Raw genomic sequence first — 23,393 nt, 5'->3', positions numbered from 1 at the left:
CGCACACACACACACTAGTTATTTAAGCTAGTATTTCCCCCTTAGCTTTCAGATGGTCATCAAGAGTGGGAAAATATTTTTTCAATTTTTTTTAATGCATGGAAAATTATTTTTATTGACAGACATTTGACATGTAACATCGTGGACATTTGCACAACATTGTGTAAATGCAAGGGGTACATGTTAATTTGACACACTTACATATCATGATTCCCACTGTAGCAATAAATAGCACCTCTCTCACGTGACTTAGTTGAAACTTGCTTTTAGTGGTTGGAATAATTAAGTTCTAGTCTCTTAGCAAGTTTGGTGATCATAAGACAACATTTTTGTCTATATGTGCACAAAATATTTTAAGTAAAGATGAGGCTAAGGGGATGATTTCTATTCTCCTCTTGTATGTTACCCGAAATCCTAAAATATGTGCCTTTCTGGAGACTTGAATTATAACCTTCAGACTTTAAAAGCTCGGAAGGTCGGTGGTCCAGCTCAACCTCCTTGGCCAAACGAGGAAAGTGAGTCCCAGGGCACTTAGGCAGCTTGCTCAAGGTCATGAAGCAGAGCGCGTGCACAGCACAGCTGCCAGAAAGCAAATCAAAGAGATATTTAAAAACCCACTAAACATAAACACAACACGAGCCGTGCAAGCCCACATCACGTAATTTCTTTGGAATAAGTTGGTGATAAGGATCACATTTCCCTTTATGCTTTTTCCAACAACAGCTCATGATACAATTTGTACGGCTCCTGGTAACTTTTACTGGGGAAAATTTGGGGAAAAAAAACAAAACAAAACAAAAAAAGACCCACGTTTCAAAGGAACCAGATCTGATAAGGGGGCAGAAATATTTACTCCATTATTTCAAGAGGCAGGTTCTTTGTTTCTCAGACGCTTCCTGTTTTAAAAATAGCTTTCCACAACTGTTCCAGGACTAGGATGTCCTTTTAAATGAAATTGGCTTTGAAGATGCAATTCCATTTCCTTGGAGCAAGCTGCAGGCCACCAGTCCACCTTTTGCAAAAGGTGGCTCAGATCAGATATCCTGGACCCTTGGGTTCTGGTCCTGCTGCAGCCGGAGCCGGGTCACTGGCCCGCGAGGAAGGGGGGCAGCGGCTGCCACAGGTGGGAGCCGCGGTGGGGGGGTGGGGGGAGCATGTCCTAAGAGGACAAAGGCTTCCAGCCATCAGGCGATACATCAGTGATGTCACCAAATCAAACGTCGCTGCTCACGTGCAGGATATGACTAAAGGGAAGGAGGGCGTGACCCGGAGCTCTAGGTGTGATCACGGCCTGGCAGCTGTGTGACAAGGTGCCCACCTTTCTGAGTGACGTGGACTTGAATGCAGAAGGATGAAATTACATGGGGACAGAGCTGCCTTACTGCCTGTCCGCAAAGGGCTTGGCCAAGGGAAGGCGACAGAATCTGGCCGACAGCTGACAGCGGGCGATGCGTGCATGGGGGGTTTATGGTACGCTTCTCTTGGCTATTCTGTCTGGAGATTTTCATAAGCAATGCTTTCAACCTGGACGCTATTTCTCAGGAAAGGCTGTGCGTGACCCTCGCCGAGGAAGAGGCAGAGAGGGCCTGTGGGAGTGGGGATGGCTCGATGGATTCGAGGCTGATGATTCGCACAGCAGATGTGTGTGTATGTGTGTGTGTGTGTGTGTGTGTGTGTGTGTGTGTGTGTGTGTGTGTGTGTATCCCTGAGTGTGTGTATGAGGTTGGAGAAAAAGGAAACAGGATTTAAAACTGGCTCATAACCTTTCGTGGTGGGGGAGTGGGAGGGGAGGTAGTCTGGGAAGCGCTGAGAACGGAATGAAAACGTCATGGACACCCTCTGCATAAAAAACCAAGAAAAATCCACAAATGTATCCTCAGGGGTTCGAGGGTTCCCGAAAACCCATTGCACCCCCCTAGGGAAGAACTCCTAATTCAGTGCGCGGCCCTCCATTCCTAAGACAGAACGAGACTCTCTGTACCTTTTCTAAGTGCACTGCATATGTAAAAAAGCAGCAGGCAAGAAAAAACAAACCTTTTCTGAGGCCAGCAAAATGCTGAGCCATGACCCCTTGGCGGCTTTGGGGCTCTGGGCAAGTGAGTACAGGCATCGAGCCTCGGGTTTCCCAGCAGGAAAATGCTCTATCGCCCTGCCCGCCTCACCTGCGAGGTTGCTCTGAGGTTGAAACAAAAGGTTGGAGGTTGAATCCCTCCAACAACAGTGAGGTTGTCATCTCGTGCTCAAGTGCGGAGCCGTGGCCACCTTGGGGAGCGGTGACACAGTGACTTCCCCAAGGGGACACAGGATGGTCCCGCCTCAGGAGGAGGAAGCCTTAGGAATCGCCTCCAGACACGTTCTGGAAGCTGCTCGCTCTTCCAGAGAGGATTAGGGGCACGTCAGAGCTCAGGAAGCCTGCAGGCTTCGCGAGAGGCCCCAGGCCCACATCACTGCCAATGACTGAGAAGCGAGGCCATCTCATGGGCACCCGGGGGCCCCACGCCCTCCGGGACCTCGGGGGCCTCTTGTCCATATCCAGAAAAGGGAGATTTCCAAGGACCCTGACTGTCCGGGGTGCCCTCCACATTCCCTACCCGTCGTAAACCTCAATTCACGGTGTCCTCTCAGCCTCACGGGTTATCACCTCGAGAGGGGTCTGTGTCATAAAATACCTGGGTCTGAAAAACTGCCTTTCAAAAGTCCATCCGTCTCAGATGATGGTCAACATCAGCAGCGACAAATGGCATTGATGACAGGGACCCACATCACCTCTGCGCTCCGCCCCACCCCGTCACCCCGAGTCCCAGCAGGAGGAAAACGCCAGACAAGCCAAACCCAGGGCCACACCAGGAGACACCTCCCGGCGCCCTCCACACTGGCGCGGTCAGCAAGAACGCTGCTGCGAGACCCCCTCCGCCCCGAGGGGGCTAAGGAGGCGAGACAACTATATATATGGTGGGGACCTGAGACAAAAATAGGTAAAAACACTGAATAAAGGGTGACCTTTAATAGTAACTTCTCAATATTGGTTCATGAATTCTAACAAACGTGCCATATTAACGTAAGATGTTAACCACAGCGGAAACAGTGCGGATTCATGGGAACCCCTTTGTATTCTCTTTGTGATCTTTTTCTGCAAATCTGAAACTGCGCCTAAAACGTCAAGTTTATTAACATGTAAAAACGAGTTTGTAAAGCCCCGTCACGGGATGATTCCCTGCCCACGAGAAAGCCTGTGAGGTCAGGCGGCGGCGAGGCAGCATGCTGGGGGCAGGGGGTAGGCCGCCCGCCTTGGCTGCGGAAGGGGGGCTGCCAGAGACCTTGGCCCAGAGGCCCAGCACACACGCTGAAAAAGCTTTCCCAAAGAAGGGTCTCAGAAGCCGGCACCACCAGAAGGCGCTGGGGCCGGGTCCCCTGAGATAACACATCAAGGCGGATCCCGACGCGGACACTCTGGGCCTGTTTAGTCCTGGCGCCCCCGTCTCATCCCTTTCTGAACCTGCACAGGCTGGCGGTCGGTGGCTCTCTGCCGCCGTTTGGTTCCCAGGCGGTGTGCACTCTGGCTGCTCAGATTCGGAAGACTTATCACCTTTACCTTCGAAAAGTTGGCCTGGGGCTGTCTCGTGTCCCTGGGGACTGTGAGAAGCAAAGCTGGGGGCAGATCTGCAATGTCCTCAGCAGCTCCTGAGGTCGTCCCCACAGTTACGCCCAAGCTTCTGGAATGTTCTGGGGGAATTCAGCTGCATCCTAGTGGAAAACTCTTCCGCCTCCCAGTTCTGACAACGGGTTTCACGGTGCAGGACCGCCCAGCGGCCTCGCCCCCTACGTAGACCAGGCCTCAGGGAACAGTGCAGGAATCTTCCTTCAAATTGCAGGCCTTGCTCTAGTGACGGTGAGGTTACAATCATTTCAGAAACATTCTGCCTCCTGGAGTGACGGGGTGACCCCTAGAAACTTCCCAAATAGGCTCTGTGGCCCTAGAAGCCACTCAAACACTTAAGATGGAAACAAGAAGGTTCCACCTGGTTTTCCACCCCGAGGGGCTCGTTCACCTAAACCACATGTGAATGTTAATGAGAAGAAAGTACTGTTTAAATGAAAGGGAGAAAAGAAGATCGTTTTGTATTAAAATATTTTATATTAATCATTCAAACTTAATTTTATACAACGAATGCATACATCGCCCAGATGTCTGTCTCGGGAGGGAGATCGGGGCGGCGGGGTGTGGGTGTGCCCGGGCGCCGGTAGGAGCAGGAGATGAAAGGCAAGGAGTCGCCGCGCTTCCTCTACTCGTCCTGTGCTCCAGGCGGAGGGAGACCCGGCGCTGCCACTCGACAGGGACGTCACCGCGGAGAGTGGGATCTGCGGCAGCAACACCTCTCTGCCGGGCGAGCCCCCAGAGCCCGAGGCCCTCTGACCAGCGAGTCCTTGACATAACAGTGGCTGTGGCATGTCACAACGTGAACGGGGACCACTGCGAGCGTGTGTGTGTGTGTGTGTGTGTGTGTGTACAGACTGGAGTGTTCTTTCGCAGAACTGCCCGCGGCCGCCCCGCCTGCGCGCTCGGGACCGGGGCCGGGCCCCTAGGCGGCGGGCATGTCAGCTTTGCTGAGCGCGATGGCCAGCTCCAGGTCCTCCTGCTCCTGCCGCCGCAGCCGCGCCAGCCTCTCCTGCTCCGCCTTCTCGCTCTCCCGCTTGGCCCAGGCCAGCTGCTGCTCCTCATTGCCAAACTGCAAAGGAAAATGGAGGTTGGGTTACTTGGCCCGGGAGCTGCAACCTGCCACTTGGGGGTGGGGGCCAGAGCACGAGGACGCCCATCGCGTGCTGTCGGGGTGCAGGGAAATGCAATGCTGGGGTGCACTGGGCGGGGGGTGGCGGGGGTTGGGGGGCTGCCTGGTGTGCACGCGAAAACCAGGAAACGCCAGAAGCCTGTGTCTTGGTTGAGAGCGGGGAGGGGACACGCAGCACCCCAGTCCTGACCCACAGTCTCATGCACCGAGAAACAGGGCTGAGTCTGACCCTAGCTACCACCTCGGACCTCAGAGAAACTAGCCGCCCGGCCCTACGCAGGGAACCACAGCAGGCAACGCTAGGCATCCGTTTGGGGACACAGAGGGTTCCCGCACGTCTCTGGGTCGGAGTCTCTGAGGCTTCGCCAGGGTGTGAGGAAGGAGCCCCCGCTCGGCCTCCTCTCCAGGCACGGCAGGGGCGTCTGTGAAGGCGGCCATGGAGCAGAGGTCAGCTGAACCGAGGAGCTCAAACAGCAAACCTACAAGGCCTGGGCCTCGATGACAGGCCGATGACACCAGCAGGTGGGAGGCGCTGGGGCCGGAGAGTTCTGGCACACGCATGGCCCTGCATTTCAAACGTGCGCAGACGACATGGTCTTGAAATGTGACATGGCAACCCCAAGCTCTGGGCCCGCTGGGGCCACCTCGTACTTGAACTTTTACAGGAGCCCTGGCATTTACACTGCCAATCCGTCCAGGAGTTCTTGAGGTCTTTTTCCAAAAAGTCCAATTGAAAAACCAGGGAGGAAACTGTTTTGATACCAAGATGGGTGGTTTCAAACCATTCAAGGTACCTTAGCTCTATGAAAGAAAAGCAAAGCTAGATCTCACAGGCGCTTCCCCCGGTGTGGGTCTCTGGTACCCCCACAGGCCCCGGTCACATGCCCGACACCCCCAAGCAAAGCCGCGGCCTGTCCACGGGCTTGGCCTCCCTTCGCGTCTCTCTTCTTGGCACTGGCTCTGCCGGGTCTCTGCTAAGCATTGGATGACACCAAAGAAAGAGGCAGGCCGGTCCTCTGAAAGGTGCCCCTTGGGAGCAGACACACAGATAATCCCGATCTGACACAGGCTTCGTGGAGGCCTGTACAGACCCCAGCGGGAGCACCAGGGAAGCAAGCACGACAGAAATTCAGGGCTCATTCTTCACACGTGTACTGAGCCTGAGTGACAACCTGGGAGGTGAGCTCCTGCGACAGGTGGGGATGCGGAGGCCTTGGGAGAGGGGAGGTGGCTGCAGAGCCTGGCCCCCAACACGCTGGACTTTCCCTCTGGGTCTGGGTCTGGGTCTGGGTGGAGGGGGGCGGGGGTGGTCAGCCACAGCGGCAGAGTTGGGGCAACAGGGCACCCTCGTGAGTGCGGCGCTGGGTGGGGGTGCCGAGCACCCAAGCCTGGTGTTGCCGGAACAGAGCACGGGATGGGAGGAGCTGCAAGGGGCTTGTGTGCAGGTGTGGTGGGGGTTGGGGGCGGTGGGCACAGGTGCGGGGTCAGCATGAAGAGCCTTCCCCAAGAAGAAAGGCTGAGTCCCAGTTTCTTAAAGAAACTACCCAGAAAAACATTCTGGGCCGATGGGTCTTGAGGTAGGACTCCCTGGAATCTGGTCCCTACCCTGCCTGTTTCCACCCCCCATCACAGAAAGCCTCCACCCCCGCACTCTCTGGGGAATTTTCCAACACCTCATCAGGAGAAAAACAAGGAAAAACCCACAAATACTGGCAGAAACAGCTTCCCAGTGCTGCTGACAGCAGCGGGAGGGGACAGCGTGGCTGACAGGGACCTCGTCCTCTGTCAGCCCAGAGGAAGGGAGGGTGGGGGCTGACAAGTAATGGCCAGGGTGACCCAGCCACAGCCTGGAAGCCAGGCCAGGAGGGGCAAGCATTAGCAGAGGCCAGGAGGCTGCACCAAGATTCCCGCCTGGCCCCAGAGTCTCCGGATGTCCCTGCAGAGCCCCCTGCTCAAGGGGTCCCCATTTTCAAATGAAATGTGCTGGCAGGAACATTCCAGATGCCTTCAGAGCACGCCGGGCTGGGGCCGGCTTCTGGATCCCGTCTGGAGACTCGCACCTCGCATGCGGTTTGCACGCACTTGAGCAGGCTGGACCGTGGTGTCCGAGAGAGGATCTAGAGGACGAGGGTTGCTCCGTCCGGGCTGCCGATCAGCCTCCAACCAGCAGAAGAGCTCCTCCCAGCCCCGGTGGAGACCCCTCGACGAGGCCACTCTGGTCCTCCGACCCACGTGCACCATGACGGCCAGAACCTGGGGCGCCTGTGGGTGCAGCCGCCACTCCAGGAACGGCAGGTGACTCCTGCTTCACCCTTGCACCATCCTGGAGCTGAGACAGAGGGCACAGAGCGCCGCCTCCCGCGGCATCTCCCGGGTGCAGGGCGGACGCCAGGCGGTTTTCCTTCAGCAGCCTCTGGGCAGAAATCCGGGGTTCAGATGGCTGCGCACACTCGGGCATCCGGGGCCATTCCTCACTGGGGCCTGCGCGTCGGTCCGCACCCGCCCCGCACTGCACAGGGCCTCGCAGCCACCTCCCGCTGGCTCGCTCCTGCTGCTGCGAGGGTCGCATCCAGCTGGTCCGATGACGCCTGACGCGGCACATCCCTCCTGAGTCGCTCTGCACTTAATGCAGACTTCCGGAGAAAAAAGCCGTTTTGCTACCCTATAAAGGCTACTTCCTAATAAACACATTTGCCCGAGACAGAAAGTCTTGTTTTTAAAGAAATCTCGGAGACGTTTCCTGTGAACGGCTACAAGCACAAGTAACGCATTGATGGAAACTCGGGGCTCGTAAATGAGAGGCTTCCAGAGGGGCAGAGCCAGGGCGCCAATGGGAGACTGCCCACGTGTGTGCCATCGGCTTCCCTGAATTCCAGCACGGGCCACGCTACTTCCACACGGCTGACAGCATGTCCTGGGGCACTCGAGAACATCCGCGCCCAAGAAGTCGCAGTGCCAGACCTCTCAGCATTTCCTGGGGGAAACGGAAGCACACAGCCTGGAGGACCCAACTCTGGCCTGTCCTGAGTTAGCATAAACCTCCAAGGTCCAGCAAACCAGAAACCACTGGACAACAGTCTGGGTCCCCGGATGTCACAAAAATGCAAAGACATCCTGAGTGCCCTGAGGTGGGACAGGCTGACCATTTTTGGACTATGGTATGACCGAAGGGGACAAACCAAGCCAGTCAGGTGTTCTGCCTCTCCCACACTCCATCCCCTCAGAGGGGCCAAATCACTCTGTCGGGTGTTTCCTCTGGAAAAACTGGGGCATCTGAAGAGGGAAAAGTAATTTTAAACAAAGAACAGCAGGGCTACAAACAAGGATGATTCAATACTAGGGATGTTTCTGGAATGACCAGAAATATCGGGCCAATGATAGCTTAAAACCTCAGGGTTTTGTTTGTTTGTTTGTTTTTTAATATTCTCCCCCAAGCAGCCATCGGGTGGTAGTGGGGTGGAGGGGGGGAGCAGGGCACAGAAACAGATCATGCATTTCAGAAAGAGAACAGTCATTTCTCCAAATTCCCAATCACATCTACTTATCCCTCTTCCCTACCCAAAACAGAGTACCTGAAGCCTGCGTGAATAGCTCTCTTTTTCTCATCGGCATTTGATATTTCTTCCCCCACCAAAACACAAATGCAGTACTATTCAAGAAACTGTAGATAAAGCGGGTTTTGTTTTTGGCTTTTATTAATACCACTGCCGTTTGGACACATCCACAGTGTGCACCGGCTGTCCACAAAATCGAGCTCACTGCCGTCGTAAAACATTTACAGGTTGCCAAGAGCCGGGACCGGGCCAGCGTCCTGGGCAACTGCGGTGAAGCCGCGGGACAGCCGTGCACGAGGTGGAACTGAAGCGAGTCAGGCGCTCGCTGGCACTGACAGGGCAGAGCTGGTTTTAAGACAGATATTCTAGGAGCCGGAGCGTCTATTAAACAACGCATCTCGCACTGAACCAGGAAACAAAGTACTCTGCAAATTCAAATGTAAAAACAGTGCACCACAGACGGTGAAACCAATTCTGGGAAGACAACATCTGACTTCTCTGAGAACAAGGTTCTTGGTACTGAGGAAGGTACTGGAAACACCCCCAAGTGACAGCGTTCTGCAATCCAGAATCTTTTTTGCACACCAAGAAACAACGGCCAGGCTTTCCAGATCCTGGGATTAGCTTCTGAAAAGGCACTTCACCACTTTGCTAAATGGCTCCGCGAGGGTTTTGGTTTTGGTTTTGGTTTGGCAAGGGGAAAGGCCTTCAGAGCAGTTGTTCTAGGCTGGATTTCTTCCCGTTGTAACTCGGAACTGAAATAAGTTCTAAAAAACCAAATTGCTCTTCCTCTGCATGCCCTGCCTGGGTCCTTCAATCCTTACTTGCTGCTCAAAACGCCCTGGGGTGGGCCTATCACAACTCTTGCACAAAGACCCTTCTGGGGACAGTGAAACCCTAATGGGACTTTGGCAATCTCGTGTGCGTACTTCGGAAGCGTTTGACACTTCAGCTTCCAAAAATTCCATGAACACCACGGCCTCCGGGCCACGGAAACGACACAGAGCCTAGCAGGAAGGACAGAAAGGGGCACACTTGGCCGCCCTGCTGGAAGAAAGCATGCCCTGATCACAGAGTATCCAAACTGCAGCTCTTTTTCTTTTTTTATTGAGAAACTGTTTTTCTTACAGAAAACAGCAGTACAGAATAAATAACACAAGGGATAGCATAGAGGTACCGGGAGACAGAAGCCAGGTTTGCCGTTTCAAAGAGACAAAAAAGAACCCCAAAGAAGCTGCAAGCGGAGGGTGGAGGGGTGACGCGCAGGGAACTCAACTTACAGAGGTGAAGTCTGCAAAGCCCAAGGAAGAGGCTTTAGAAGGTTTAGCTGAAGAGGAGGGAGCAAATGGATCTTTTCCACTAAACGGGTCCCCAAACCCCTTTTTATTTTGGAACGGGTCACTGCTGTCAGCCCCGAGTGGCTGGAATGGATCGGGGGGCTCGGGAAAGTCTGCAGAACCAAGCTGGCTTACAGGTGTACTTTTACCTGGAAAGTTTAGGAGAAAAAAAAAAAGGAGAAAAGAAAAAAAAAAAAAGAAATACAAGTTACTGACCATGGACAGAACAGAGTCCTGACTGAGGAGGCTGGCGAGCGCTCACGGGGACACCCTCTCCCTCTTTGGAAAGGGCTGGAATGCCACTCGCTGATGGGATAGATCCCAGGGGAATCCTGGATGGATCTCACTTTATTCTCACCTTATCCCGGAGGCTTCATGGGTTTGTGGGCGATACAAGAAACCACTTCAGACAAGCCCCTCCCTTCCCCACCCTACACAGCTAAAATGTACTGTCTTTACCAAGTTTACACGCAGACATGTTTCAAAGTGACTCATTTTAGTGGCAACACATTTACTATCACACTGAGTTAAAAAAAAAAAAAGTCATGGCTGAGCAGAAAAATACACTGCAAGCTTCTAACAATAAAGAAATGGGGAGGAGGTGGTATTTGCAATTAAAAGGGGGGACGAGTTTCACCATATGGGACAGAGTTAGCATTGGTTGTGAGGGTCTGGCCTCTGCCGTCCTGAGGTTTACATCTGTTCTTAGCTCCCGCTTCTGCCCTTTGGTGCTGGGGGCTCCAAGGGCAGGGTTTGAGCCTTTCCAGGATGCCTGGGTCTTAGCAAGGCCAATCTCAACCGGATGTGTGTGGGATAGATGTGTTCAGAATTAGAGGGAACCTGGGGCATGAGACCACGCTTGGGGCTGTGGCCTGAGGGCAGGAAGCTTCTCCTAACAAGTCCTGCCAATGTGGCGGAATGTTCCACTAGGAATCAGGGGCCTCTCCAGGCCTGCCCACCAGCACTTGATGAACCTTCAGGATCCGCCAGTTTTGTAGGCCAGGTTCCTGCCTGATGCCACTCATTTGCCCGTTGGGGGAACTAGGAATGTGATGTTCAATTTAGTCCAAGCAGCTCTGTGTCCAAGCCCCAGGTCAGAGACTAGAGGATACTTAACATAATTCTAATTTGTCAGTCCATCTGCTTATGTTTACTCTTGCAATTTCAAAGCTGATATGCACCAAGAACCCACAAGCCAAGGGCCACGTTCCACACACAACCTTGGACCTTTAGCTGAACATCCAGAAAATGCCCCCAGCCCTGAGCAGCACCCCCAGTACCCCCATGCAGCACCTGAGCCTGGGACACCTGCCCTCCTCACCCAGCCAGCCTCTGCCACAGCACCTGGCAGCGAGAGTGCACCCGTCCATCCATCTCCACGCCCAGCTCTTAGAAGCATCCTCTCTGATGCCCTGTTTCTATGGGCCCCCAGCTGTCCCTAAGAGCTCTGAGGCCACAGCCTGCCTCCACTTCTTTCAGCTCCAAGACCTCAACGAGGACAAGTCCCTCAGCCCCAGCTAGCCTCGGTTTCCTGTGCGTGAAGTGGGAATGAAGAGGCAGGGGTCAGACGAGGCGGCCAATGAGCGCCGCTCCTTATACGCGCACAGACCCCTGGAGCAGCACGGCTCACGCCCCACCCTGAGGCTGCCCTGGCATCCCGCACTGCACTGGGTGCTGCCCTTCTCGGTCACACTGCCTGCCCCGGGCAGTACCAGTAGGACTCGCAGGAACCGAGAACGGGGGAGGGGGGAGGGGCAGGCTGGAGCATAGGTCTGCTCTCCCTGGGGCCTCACATTGATTCATAGGCAGACGTGGGGCCCAAGGATGGGTGGGCCCTATGAGCTAGAAGGGTCCACGGAAAGCCTTTGCCAAAGCCCCTGGGTGTGTCCCCGACACAGGTCACCGGACTATTCCCCAGAAGGGTAGTGCTAAGTCCACCATGCAACAGGACTTCTCTCTCCCACAGCACCTGACTTGTCAAAGTGAAGGCCTGGGGGTGCCCCCCCCCACTTTCTGTACTGGTCGAGTCTCTATGGTAGGTCCGTCCTCCACTATCCGTGACAGAGCCCAGACCTTCAAACCGTCCGTCCAGCACCAAATGCTCCCCCCATGCCATCCTTGCTAATGTGAGCTCTCCCACCTCCTTCTTACCCTGGACCTCAGGCCCCCCAGGGCTGCAGAGAACAGGGTGCTCTGGGGGCCCGCCACAGCTTCCCAGTTTGTTCCACCGGCCTGGTAGATGGGCCTCCCCCACGGCCGCCACACACAGCCAGTCAACTCCCTGGCCCAAGGGAGGAGCCGACAGGTGAATCAAGGCCTCCCTGGCCCCCAGAACTGTGTGAAGAGGAGACAGCTGTCAGGCAAGGCCAGCCCAGCAGCTTGCAGACTCCAGGCTATCCACCGAACAACAATGGGGTCGTTCCAGTGGCCGCTCCCCCTCTTGGCTTCCTGCCCCGAAAGGCCATCCCCACCCAGCAAAGTGGCTTTTTAACATAGAACTGATCCCCACGCTGCTTAGACATCCCAAAGGCTCAAGGCTGCCCTAGGAATACCCACCCGCCTTGTCCACCTGCCCCCTGCCCCAGCACCGCGGCTGCCTTCTGCCCTGCCCAGCTCCGGCCTTAGCGCTTGCTGCTCCCAGGCTCGGGAGGCCCTTCCTCTCGTGGGTGCCACACGCTCAGAGGCTGTCCCTCCCCACTTCTGGCTGAGACGCCTCCCTATCTGCCGCTCTGCAGCTCTTGCGACATTGTCCCTAGGTCACAGGTGTATTTTTACTCTCCCTAGAGTGTACGCTCTGTGGGGTTGTCCCCGCCGCCCGCTGTCCACAGCTGTGTCCCCTGCTGAGCACAGCCCCCCCCCCCCGGCTTAAACTCCCTGCTGAACAAAGCTTTCCACCGTGCAAGCTCCCCCGCCCCGAGCCCTGCCTCGGGCCCATGCTTCCCTCACCTCATGGCGACTCCCAAAGGCCCCGCAACCCACGCCAAACTCTTCCCAACCTCAGCCCCCGCCAGCCCTCCAGGGCCTGAGTGGCACCTCCTTCCCTGGGAAACCCCCAACTCAGGATTTTTTTCTGGCTGGTTCCTCTGCCCAGGATGTACTCCCGTCCCCCCGGCACCTGTGTCTAACTCTTCCAGCCCAGCCCCGGGACAAGCCAGATCCACCCCCTGGAAAACGGGGAGCAGCACAGCAACCCCCCCACCTTGTTCTCAGACTCCGTTTCCAAATCCACGAGAAGGGGTTATTACAGGTTGAACTGCATCCCCCACACATTCATGATGTCGTCTTCATCCCCAGCACCTCACACCGTGACCGTGTTTGGATACGGGGTCCTTGAAATGGTAGTTGAGTTAAAATGAGGTCCTGTGGGTGGGCCCTAGTCCAATAAGACTGGTGATTTTATAACAGGAGGAGGCTAGGACACAGACACGCAGAGAGAAGAGGATGTGAAGAGACAAGAAGATGGCCCACCACCAGCCAAGGAGAGAGGCTCCAGAAGGAAGCAGCCTTGCTAACACCCCGACCTTGGACCTCCAGCCCCCAGAGCCGTGAGACTAGGCTACGCTTCTGTTTGTTTATGCCGCCCAGCCTGTGGTCCTGCTCGGAAGCCCAAGCTCGCTCACACAGGGTCAGGAGAAGGCCGCCCTGCGTGGCTGCCAGAGCCATCACCAAGAGGAGGGGTCGACCCATGACGGGCTGCCTGCTTTCGTGCATCAAGTCGTACTGGCACGCCAAGCACTCGTGTGCCCTCTCTGGCGGCTTTCGTGCCACACCACCAGAGCTGAGCAGCTGGGAAAATGGAAGGCCCGCAGGGGCACGAAGAGCGACTCCAGCCTTTCACAGACCCGCGCGTACCTGTGACGGCGGAGCAGGCACCCAGCTCAGGCACCTGCCAGGGGGCAAGCATATCACATGCTACTGCCAGGTGATCAGTCCCTTCTGGGAGACGGAAGGACGCTCCAGGCCCCAGGGAGGAGGCCCCTGGGCCCCCACAAGGAAACCGAGGACCCGACTACAGCTCTCTGCTCTGACACAGCCACTTAGAAGCTCTGTGTGTGGCACGGTGGCACTCACAGCCTCCGGATGAGGGCGCCTCTCCATCCCACCTCCTCAAACCCCCCTCTGTACCCTCCTTCCCCACGGTGGAGCAGTGCCACGTGCCAGGTGCCACCCCCAAGAGAAGATGCACAGCCCCAGAAGAGACCCCCGTGGAGTGTACCAGGAGGCTGACTCCACCGCGCCTTCCACACCCCACACCCCACACGGCGGAACCATCCGAGGTTTGATCGCGGGTACACGTGTTTCCGAATAAAGCCCGCTCTGGGGGCTCCTGGAGCACCCACAGCCCTTCCAGGGCCCTCATCTGCACACATAGCCAGTATGCACAAGGACCTTCAAGGCCACAAGCAGGGGTGCCACGGGGGACAGCATCCTGACAGTTGGGGGACAGGCTCAGGTTGCATGGGGAAGGGAAGCTGACCTCAGCCTGCACGGTCCTCATGGCCTGGCCACCCTCAGCCTCCTTCCCATGGCCACTTCCACTGTCCTGACCACCCATGGCATCCAGCCTGGCATAGCCTCGCCCCTCCCCAGCAGACCCTCCCCCACACGGCTCCCCAATGCCTTGTCCACCTCCCACGGCACCAGCCTTTCCTGCTTCGGCCTCCGGCACACGTGAAGGCCAGTTCCTTGTAGGTGGGGCTCAGCAACCACTGACGAAGTAAGTCCTGGTAGGGGGTGTCCTCGTGGGCCAGTTGCTGCCATACGAGAGCCACAGGACTGTCCCGAGGGACCGAGGCCCTTTCGGGGAACCTCTCTGGTGAGCTAGGAAAGAGTAAGATGTCTGGCTTCCCTCCTTTGCAAGAAAGAGCAACATTTACTGGGACACTGTGGGCTGATTTTTTTTTTTAATCAAAAACTAACATGACAATGGACCAAACAGCAAAAATTCGAATACAGGAAAAAATAAAGAGCTGCTGGGGATGGGCTGAAAATCTCAGGGCATGGCACAGCTCCTAGTTCAGCAGTAATTCCAGGTGGACAGCTGCTTGATTTCTCAGAGCATTTCTTGCAGGGTCTGGTCCAGAGGGCAGGTTATCTGAGCAGGGATAAAGGGGTCAGCTGACCCTAGCCCAGCCCCAAGGGCGAGCACAACGGTCCGAATGTTCAAAGGTATCGCCCACTTCTGTGCTCTTTCCTTCTTTTAAGTTGGGAACATCTCCCCACCCTGGTTTGGGTTTGTTGTGGTTTTTACATTGCTTTTGGGGGTGGTGGTTCAGAATCCAGCCTGCTAGGATTTCAAGCTGAGGTTTCTGACAAGCCAAGAGGTGATCGGGGAGATGAAAAGTGTCATTCACACCAAAACTGCTGGGGCCTGGTCTTGCTCCGTTGCCGAAACCGTTGTTATTTAGAAATCATGACTGTGTTAATATGAAACCAGGGCACATCAACTGCTCTTGATTTCAGAGGGGAAAAAAAGAAACAGAACGGTTTTTTTCTCAGTTGTCTGTTTTTGTGCTTTGGCACAGAGGCTGACTTACTGGACCTGACACGTGCAACATCAGTGGCATCCCTGGCTTGGCCTGACACTGTGCTGGTGACCGGAGGCTTTCGGCCAAGGAACGCGCTCCATGACAGCCCTCGGTCCAAGCTTCCTACCCCGCAGCCGCATTTATTTTTAGCAGCTGCACTTTTAAAACATTCTGGGTGTAGTTCCTGCTTTTTATGTAACCGCTTCTGCTAACGCCTTAATCGTTTTTCCGATTTTCTGAGGTGTAGTTTATCTTGAGCGTGACAAAGTCATTTTCGGCTACCTCCGTGGCCCTGAGCGAACTCACTGCCATTTGTGCTTTTCGCGGCTCCAGGTACCATGAGTAAGGAAAGACGTGGACCGTGGCACGTGTCAGAGAAGGCAGTGATAATCGGTATTTAAGAACTGCTGTAAGAGCTACTGCGGGTGATTCCCGGCACGTGCCATGCGGCAGGTGTGGCACCACCATTCCTAGATGTCGGTGTGTGGCGCCACCCGAACCCCCTCCCCCAGCAGCGCGAAGGCGGGGAGTGAGGACCAGAGGGATGACGACCCCCTGGGGGCTGGAAGCTGCTGGCCTGGCGCCCACAGTGACTCTCCAATATTCAGAGGAGTCCTCATTAACAAGGCAGAGGAGTGCAAGATTGAAGAAAAGGCAAAATAGGGCTCATTTCAAACCGCAGCAGTTTCAGCAGTTGCCCAAGCGGTGCACCGAAACCGCACACAGGACCGCCTTTAGCAAAAACAGTATGAGCCCGATGGTTTACCACAGTGTGTGCTGTTAACAAAAAAAAAAACAAAAAAAACACTCGGTGGCCGGCTCCACCCTGGTAGAAATTTCTTTAATTCTCCTATTGAACTTTTCGAAGCCACGTGTGCCCCCATGCCCCTCGTGTCCCCCGTGCCACGGGCACCCAGGGTCGGGGAAGCAGCCAGGTCCCGGGCAGGTGCTCCTGAGCGAGTCTCCGGCAGCAGGGCTCCCTCCTCGCTGCGCCTTTCCCAACACGCTTTTCAGGAAACCGCTGCCCGGGAAGGGACCCCGAGAGCCTGGCCCGCCCGTGGGAAAAACGATGGAATGAACATTTGCAAGATGTGAACGCTCAAAACTCCGAAAGAAGGTAGATCCCCTTGTTCGAAAGTCTCTTCTTAGGAGAAGATGAAGAGGTTTTGGGTGACTAAGGGTCTCAATGAATCTGATGGGTAAAGATATCAAAAATATACCCAAGTGTGAGTTTGTTTTCATCCCAACTGGACACTTGCTGGGTTCTATTTATAAAATTCAGGGTTGAAGCTGAAAAATGCAACTACATTTCTGTAGATGAGAGATAAATACGAAAACAACAAAACACAACAAAAAAATAAAAAACAAAGGGCTTGTGGTCAGGACAGCTGCCCCACCTTAGCTATTACCCTACACAACACAGGACGTTCGCACAACTGCCATTTATCCCAACACGGGACACCCACGCAGCTGTCACTCGCCCGACACAAGGGACACCCACGCAACGGCCGCTCATCCTCCATAGCTTCTGACTGTCACACCACACGGGAGAACTGCAGCTGGGGAGGGGGCGCTCCCTGTTTCCTCGGCTTCTCCCTTCCCACCTTGCTGCCCCCCTGCCCTCGGCAGAAAAGCTTAACTTGGGGGGACATGGGTAGAAAGAGAGAGCAGGCTGTCAGAGCACAACCTTTCAAATTCGCAATCACTTGGGAATCTTTTACTGCAAGAGACTGCTATTCACCAGCACGTATCGATGTTTCCCTCTGGCTCCTGCCAATGGTGGGACGTGGAAGGCGCGCAAGGGAAGCTAATTTCTCAAAATGTGATGCGCGGGACCATCTAACGGTTTGCAAGTGAGGAGTCCTGCAGACGCCAGCCCTGCTCGCTCTCACTGATGCACACGAGGGAAGGCAAAGCCGGCAGATCAAAGCCGTGCCAAGTAGCACAGCCCTGGCAGATAAAATCTGAGGTCCCCACCATCACAGCGTTGAGATTTTCCACTAAAAATATTTACTGAATTTTAAGAAAATCTGCTTAATGCATTGAAGGGAACAGGATGAGGTTTGGTACCGAATTGTTGAGAAAAGCTGAACAAATATTTACTATTATCCACCAGGCATCTCTACCACTGATTGGTTTTTCAGTCCCTGTGGTGTCTAAGGTGGTCAAAGGTCATGGAAGTGAGCTGGTGAAGAGCCCCGTGGATGTGGGGTCAACCCACCCTTACGAGAGAGAGAGAGAGAGAGAGAGAGAGAGAGAGAGAGAGAGGAGAAAAAGGGGAAAAAAAGTAGCCACACTTTTTGGGTCCTCAAAAGACACACATCATTGGGAGTGAGAAATACAATTTTCGAGAAGTTTCAACAAAAGGCTCCTTTAGTTCTGAGCAAAAACAGGGAGGGGAGTTCGTGACTTATGAGTGAATTTACAAATCCCAAATCGGTCTTTACAACAAAAACAATACGGACTACAGGTCTCACAGTTCTGCTTTTTCAAAAATCACATTTCTTCTTTGATTTTTGCCTTCGACACACTCTGCTGGAGCAGCCCTGCATGCTGTCCTGCCCCGTCCCCATCCCAGGGGCTCAGGGCACCTTGTGGGGGGGTGGTGGACGACACTCCTAGCTACACAGCAGCCAGATGGGGGGGGCCCTGGGTCCGTGCCACAGGACCATGGTGGCTCAGCCTTTGTTCCTCCCTACAGAGGAGTGCCAAGGCTGCCACAGCGCTACCTCTGCACAGGAAGAAAGGCGCTGGACCCACATTTAACAAAATCACCGGAGTGTCACGCGGCGGGTCAGAAAGACGGTGAGGAGGTGTACGAGCGCTGGAGCTGTAGAGCCCACCAGGAGCTCCCTCCTATGGTGGGGGCAGCTTGGAAGGAGTCAGGAGAGCCAAACGGGTGCCCCCCACTCTTGCTCTCTGTACGGCCAACTGCCCCCTTCCCCATAATTCGATCCCACCCATGTGCCCGTGCTGTTTTCAGCTGACAATGGCAGAGGGAGGGGGCGGACCAGGTCCTTGGAATCTGAGAAACGAAGGGATGAGGCTCCTCCATCGAAAAGGAGGGGCCACGCTGGGCACATCTTCCTAGGCTCCCTCACCTTGCTACAGGTGGAACCAAGGGGTTGGGGGAGGAGTGGCTGCAAAGAGGCACTCAAGATGGCTAGGGAGGGGCCAGGGCCGGGCGCAGCATGGCAGCTCCTGTCTGCCCACACCTACACTTAGATGCAGGATGGGGGGGGGTCCAGGCTCTCTGCGCCTGCACCCCACCCTGAGGCCCCACAGCCCCCCAGGAACCTGGCTGCCTGAGCTGATTCCTCTAGCTCTAGGACCCTATGCCACTGAACAACAGGTGACAACTCTGTCACTGAACTCCCACTCAATCTTCCCTCCTGGGTGCAGGAGGGTGGGCGTGTGCTAAGATAGGCAAATGCTTCTATTTTCAAACTCAGACGACTTTGCGGAGGAGAAATGTACCCCAAATAACAGTCTGTCTCCAGGCATTTCACAAGGAAGAGGCTGAGAGGAAAAGGGCGTTTCTCCCTCTGCTGGGAGCAGCGCTGGTGGCAAGCTCGCGCTGCCAGGGCGTCACCCCCAGGCCTGACACAGACCCGACCCCCCCCTCTCCAGCCGGTGGGGGTGGCGGGCAGGAAAGGAGGGCTCCACCAGGCTGGGCGCCCGGGGCTCCCTGGAGCACCCCGACCGTGGCTGGCCAGCAAGTACCAGGATTTTCCAGGCTTCTTGAGATGGCGGTGAACCGCTCTTGTCCCATTCTAGAACTTCATATATACCCACCGAATTATCTCTTTGAAATCATCGTGGGAACGGAATTAAAGTAGTTAAGTTCAGGGCTGAGGTGCTAACCGCACGGCTCAACTGGAGAAGCCATTTTAAAAGTGGATCCTGAGCAACAAACAAGAGGTCGGGACCCACCCGGGCGAAGGATGGCCACCCCAGTCTCAGCCTGGCCCTTCAGAGCACACGAGAGCCGAGCGTGAACACGGGCTGGAGCGCAGAGGAGCGCGGGGCAGCTCCCCCAGGATGGGCAGGGTGACCAGCGGGCGAGTGGGCTGGCCTACAGGTGGGCGGCAGGCAGAAACCCGCCCAGAGCAAGAAGCCGCGGTCACCCCGTGCACGTCCACACACAGGTGTGGGAGGGGACTCATGTTCTAGGGGAGACAGGATTTTTTTTTTTTTTTTTACTTTTTTTTCGAAAATCATTTGACTCAAACAGGACACAGATTAAATGCTATTCGTTTTCCTGTGTTCGTTGGAAGAATTGAGGGGAGGGGGCAGAGGGGCAAAAAAAGACACCCCGGGCATGTGCACGGCTTGATCCTGGAGGTGAAAAGGTCATTAGCAGTAATAAAAGGGTAATAAATAGCGGAGAGGTTAAAGGTGACTGGCTGGTTAGCGGTGAAGGCCCGCTAGCTGGTGTCACCCGGGCGCTGCAGGGCCCGAACGCAGTGCTGCACTTGCAGGAAGTGGCAAGGGTGGGGCCGGGCGCAGGATCCCGCTATCTGTCGCTGGGGTGCGGAGGCCCAATCACTGACACCCACACAGCCATTTCCTGCCCTTAAAAAAAATCTGTTTCTCCCTTTGCAAATCAACAACTTTTACCTAGAAACTCTTCAGCGGTGAGTTCTGACTGATCTCGGTCTCTGATCCGTTGCAGAAAATACACCATTGTTTACCTGGGGGAGGTGTGCGAGCGCCAGCTTTAACTGACAGGTTTCGGAGGCTGCGAGTGGGGTCTGTTTTGCATCTGCCTGGAAGAAACCAATTCTCTCTACCCCAAACAGGCACCTGCTGGTTACCCAATACCTTGATAGACCTTTCTAGAAAAGAGCCCCGAGCACAGAGAACTCAGTGAGGACACTGGAGCCCCGGGTGTGCCCCCAGAGGGTGGTTCTCCATGGTCCCTGAGGGTATACTTTCTGGCTCGGGTCAAGAGAAAATTCCATCTTTAGCACTGAAAGCAGATGGCCAGCCATGGGCTGCTCTAGTCACACACGCACGACACCAGAACTCTTTCAACAGGGAACCCCGGTGAGGCTCCCGGGTGAAGGGTCCCCCACCGTGACTGCTCGGGCGGACGCTTACACACGTGAGTTTATCGCATGTCAAGTAAACCTCAGTCACGTTTTTAAAAACAAACAAAACAGCTCCCACGGAATGTGAAAACTGCAGGCTGCAGTGTACGGGAGGTGGTACCTAAAAACCACGCGTGACTCAGACCCAAACGTGCACTTGGTCCCAGACAAGCGACCACAGCTGAGCTTTGCCAGCGAGGACCCTGGCACCCTCTCTGAAGTTCAACTACCCATGCCCTGACTTTTCAACTACAAAGCTTTCTGCCGAACTGCAATCTCATGGGGAAAAGGGTCCCTTGGTAACTCCCTGCATGCATATGGCTGCCTCAGACCCAGCCTCTGTCTGCCCCTGGGAAGGAGCTTGTGGAAGGAGGACCTGTGTCCCAGTCCTAGCACCCTAGGGACGGGATGCGGACACATGTCACACACATTACATCACGGGTCATCACTGTGCGAGGCACTTTACCCACACGCCCACCTGCTAAGCCAGAGTTGGTCCCATGTTCAGTCAGGGAAACCGAGGCTTGCTGAGGTTGAGACACTTGCCTAGAGCCCCCTCCAGGAGATGGTGGCAGAGCCAGAACATGAACCCAGGCCCTGGCTTCGCATGTCCAGAAATGTGGCCTGAGCCTGATCAAGCAACCTTCCTGGATTCTAGTGGCCTCACATATGGGAGACACCTCCAGGGGCAGAGACCTGGCAGGGTTCTAGAAACTACGGAAGAGCCATCCCTCCATCTTGGTTTCTGTGAGTGCGGGTATGAAGTTGTGTGTTTGGGCTGGGAAAAAAAAAAAAAACGTTATCACAGCAGTCTGGACCATCCACTTGGGATCTCCGCGGGATCATGGCTCCATCACTAGGGCTGAGGGGTCCCCGGCAGCAGTGTGCCCACTTTGCCTTGTCCGTACTCAGCCATGCTGGGACCGCAGCTCCCTCTGCATGCTGGGAAGGCCCTTGACTGTGATGACATGGCATTTCCAGGTGGCAACAGCCACCACGGTGTGGTGACCACGGGGCCTCTCCACGTGGGCAAAGGCCAGGTTAGTGAGAAGAGCACAGAAGCACAATCTATTTCCTCACTTTCAAACTGTTGGACTTTGTTTTCTTAAAACAAAAACAACTTGGACATCCTATCTTAAGCAGCCAAGAAAACAAGAGTTGTGCCTTGTGTTTTCATAAAGACCACCTTGAGCAGGACCTCCTCCAGCCCTCATTGGCTGACCTGTCCTGCTAGTAACCAGCTAACTCCCGGGCCGCTCCAGGGCCTAAGCAGTCTCACTCCACGCAGCATGGACGCGGAGAAGGAGGGCAGTGTGCGCAGCTAGCCTCAGTTCCCTCCATCAGCGCAGCAGTGTGGGGCAGACACCTTCCTTGAATCCCCCAAAGAACCGAACGCTTCCCCCCAGACGCAACTCATTCACAGGTCAACTGCTGGGTCAGACACCACGCGTGGGGTGCATCTGCATGGCCAGCGTGTCCACGTTGTTAGAGGTTAGTAGGAAATCACAGCAGAGCCGCCACCGGAAGCTGCTCAAACACTACTCGCCACGCGGTCTGTACCTACCACCCAGCGGTGTGTACAGCGCAGAGTTTTCCTGATCAGCCATTGCTTCTAGGTAAGAGAATCACATGAGAAACATTTAGACCTCAACGCAGGTATGTCGTAGCCGCTTACAGATTCCACACCGCACATGCATCACCATTCTCCAGAACCTGTGAGAACTCTGAGCCTCATGGTTTGATCCTCAGTACAGCTGTAGATGGGGTGGAGAGGTCCAGGGCTGGCCCTGCTGCACTTTGCTGTGTGACAGTGGGTGGCCCATGCGACCTCTCTCACTTCCCTTTCCTCTTCTGAGAAGAGAGCATCACTGTGCCTGTCCTATCTTGTGGGTCTTCCTAGGATCTGGCTAGGTAACAGTCTCACAAGTGCTTCCTACGGGTCCATGGATGTGACAAGGATAGTTGGAGCACCTGGCACCGCACTGGCCAGGACAGAGCAAGGGTGCAATGGCCCAAAGCCAAGAGCAAAGCAGCCTGAGACTCCCTAGGGTACAGGCCCAAGCCTCCCAAAATGGGGATGGCCTCTCTGCTTTGTAAGTACATGATACACTAAAAGCAGCAGCCAAAATGGGGTGGGGAGGCCTGCAGAGGGCAATACAAGGGAGAGGGGACAGTGAAGGGCAAGTTCAAAAGCAGACCCAGCACTGGTTCAAGGAAAGGGAGGAAGCTAAAATAAGAGTTTCCAAGAAACCCTGCGCATGAAGCTCTGCACCTGCTAGCCTGCATGTGGAGTACCTCCCTGAGGCCTGACAAGTACTGCAGCTCGCTGCGTGCGTGCATGTGTGTGTGTACCATCACACGGGAACGTGTGGACACGTGCAGTGTGCATATAGGTGCGTGCAAGCGCTGTGAGAACATGCACATGCGAGGGTGCACGGGAATGCGTGCATATGTGCACACACGTGCCTGCACGTGGGAACAGTGCATGAGCACGTGCGCACACACATGCACGTAAGTGTGAACCCAAGCCTTGTGTGTACGTGTGTATGCAGGCATGTGCTTGCATGCTTTGGCCCCCATCTTTCAGGCGGAGTGTGGAGGCCTGACGCTCTTCCATTAGGAGACTGTCAGGGGTGTCCCCTTAGAGCCACCAAAGTGGGCACTGCAGGCAGGGCTCCCATCCTCCTGAAAGAAAGCCCTGGCTGGCCCAGGTGACAGGACACGGCAGGCAGCCTCTTAAAAATAACTTCCCCTCCGTTCATCTCTACTAAGAGGAGGACTTTGACAGGCAGACCTCGTGTAGGATGACCAGAGGGCCTGGGACCCATGATCACCTGTAACTAGAGAGTTCCATGGGCCACCAAGAGGAGCCCCAGGCCAGCTGAAGGGCAGAAGCTAGCTCAGGCGGGACCAAGGTTTCAAGGGAGCATGTGGGTCTCCTGTGGCCACCCCTGGTCTCGAGACAGCACAGGTGAGACTGCCTGGAGCCGGGGCACCAAGAAAACGGTGAGCAGGGGTGGATAAAGGGGCTGGGAAATTGCAGTGAATCCCGCTGCCACTTGAAGCAACAGCCTTCTCCTCTCAAGTCTGGCAA

At 55.2% G+C, this 23,393-nt stretch overlaps 1 protein-coding gene across 10 annotated transcripts in view; it reads right to left on the bottom strand.

Annotated features, from left to right (window-relative positions):
- Positions 1-4,115: 4,115 nt before the first annotated feature.
- EPS15L1 (epidermal growth factor receptor pathway substrate 15 like 1) overlaps positions 4,116-23,393 on the bottom strand; it is a 94,562-nt gene continuing 75,284 nt past the window's right edge. For 3 of the 10 annotated variants that reach the window (XM_045778838.2, XM_045778839.2, XM_045778842.2), the window contains exons 23-25: positions 21,864-21,911; positions 9,622-9,827; positions 4,116-4,727 (exon numbers count right to left, since the gene is read on the bottom strand). In XM_045778838.2, coding sequence (XP_045634794.2) covers positions 4,581-4,727; positions 9,622-9,827; positions 21,864-21,911 — 401 coding nt within the window. In that variant the 3' untranslated portion in view covers positions 4,116-4,580. Of the gene's footprint in view, positions 4,728-9,621; positions 9,828-21,863; positions 21,912-23,393 lie in introns of those variants that run through there. The other 7 variants (XM_045778840.2, XM_045778841.2, XM_045778845.2 and 4 more) reach the window with 5 other exon arrangements.

The sequence above is a fragment of the Ursus americanus genome, chromosome 14 (genome assembly GCF_024610735.1).
Source record: "Ursus americanus isolate L20-20 chromosome 14, mUrsAme1.1.p, whole genome shotgun sequence".
Taxonomy (NCBI): Eukaryota; Metazoa; Chordata; class Mammalia; order Carnivora; family Ursidae; genus Ursus; species Ursus americanus.
This window is presented reverse-complemented; position numbering and strand designations above follow the sequence as displayed.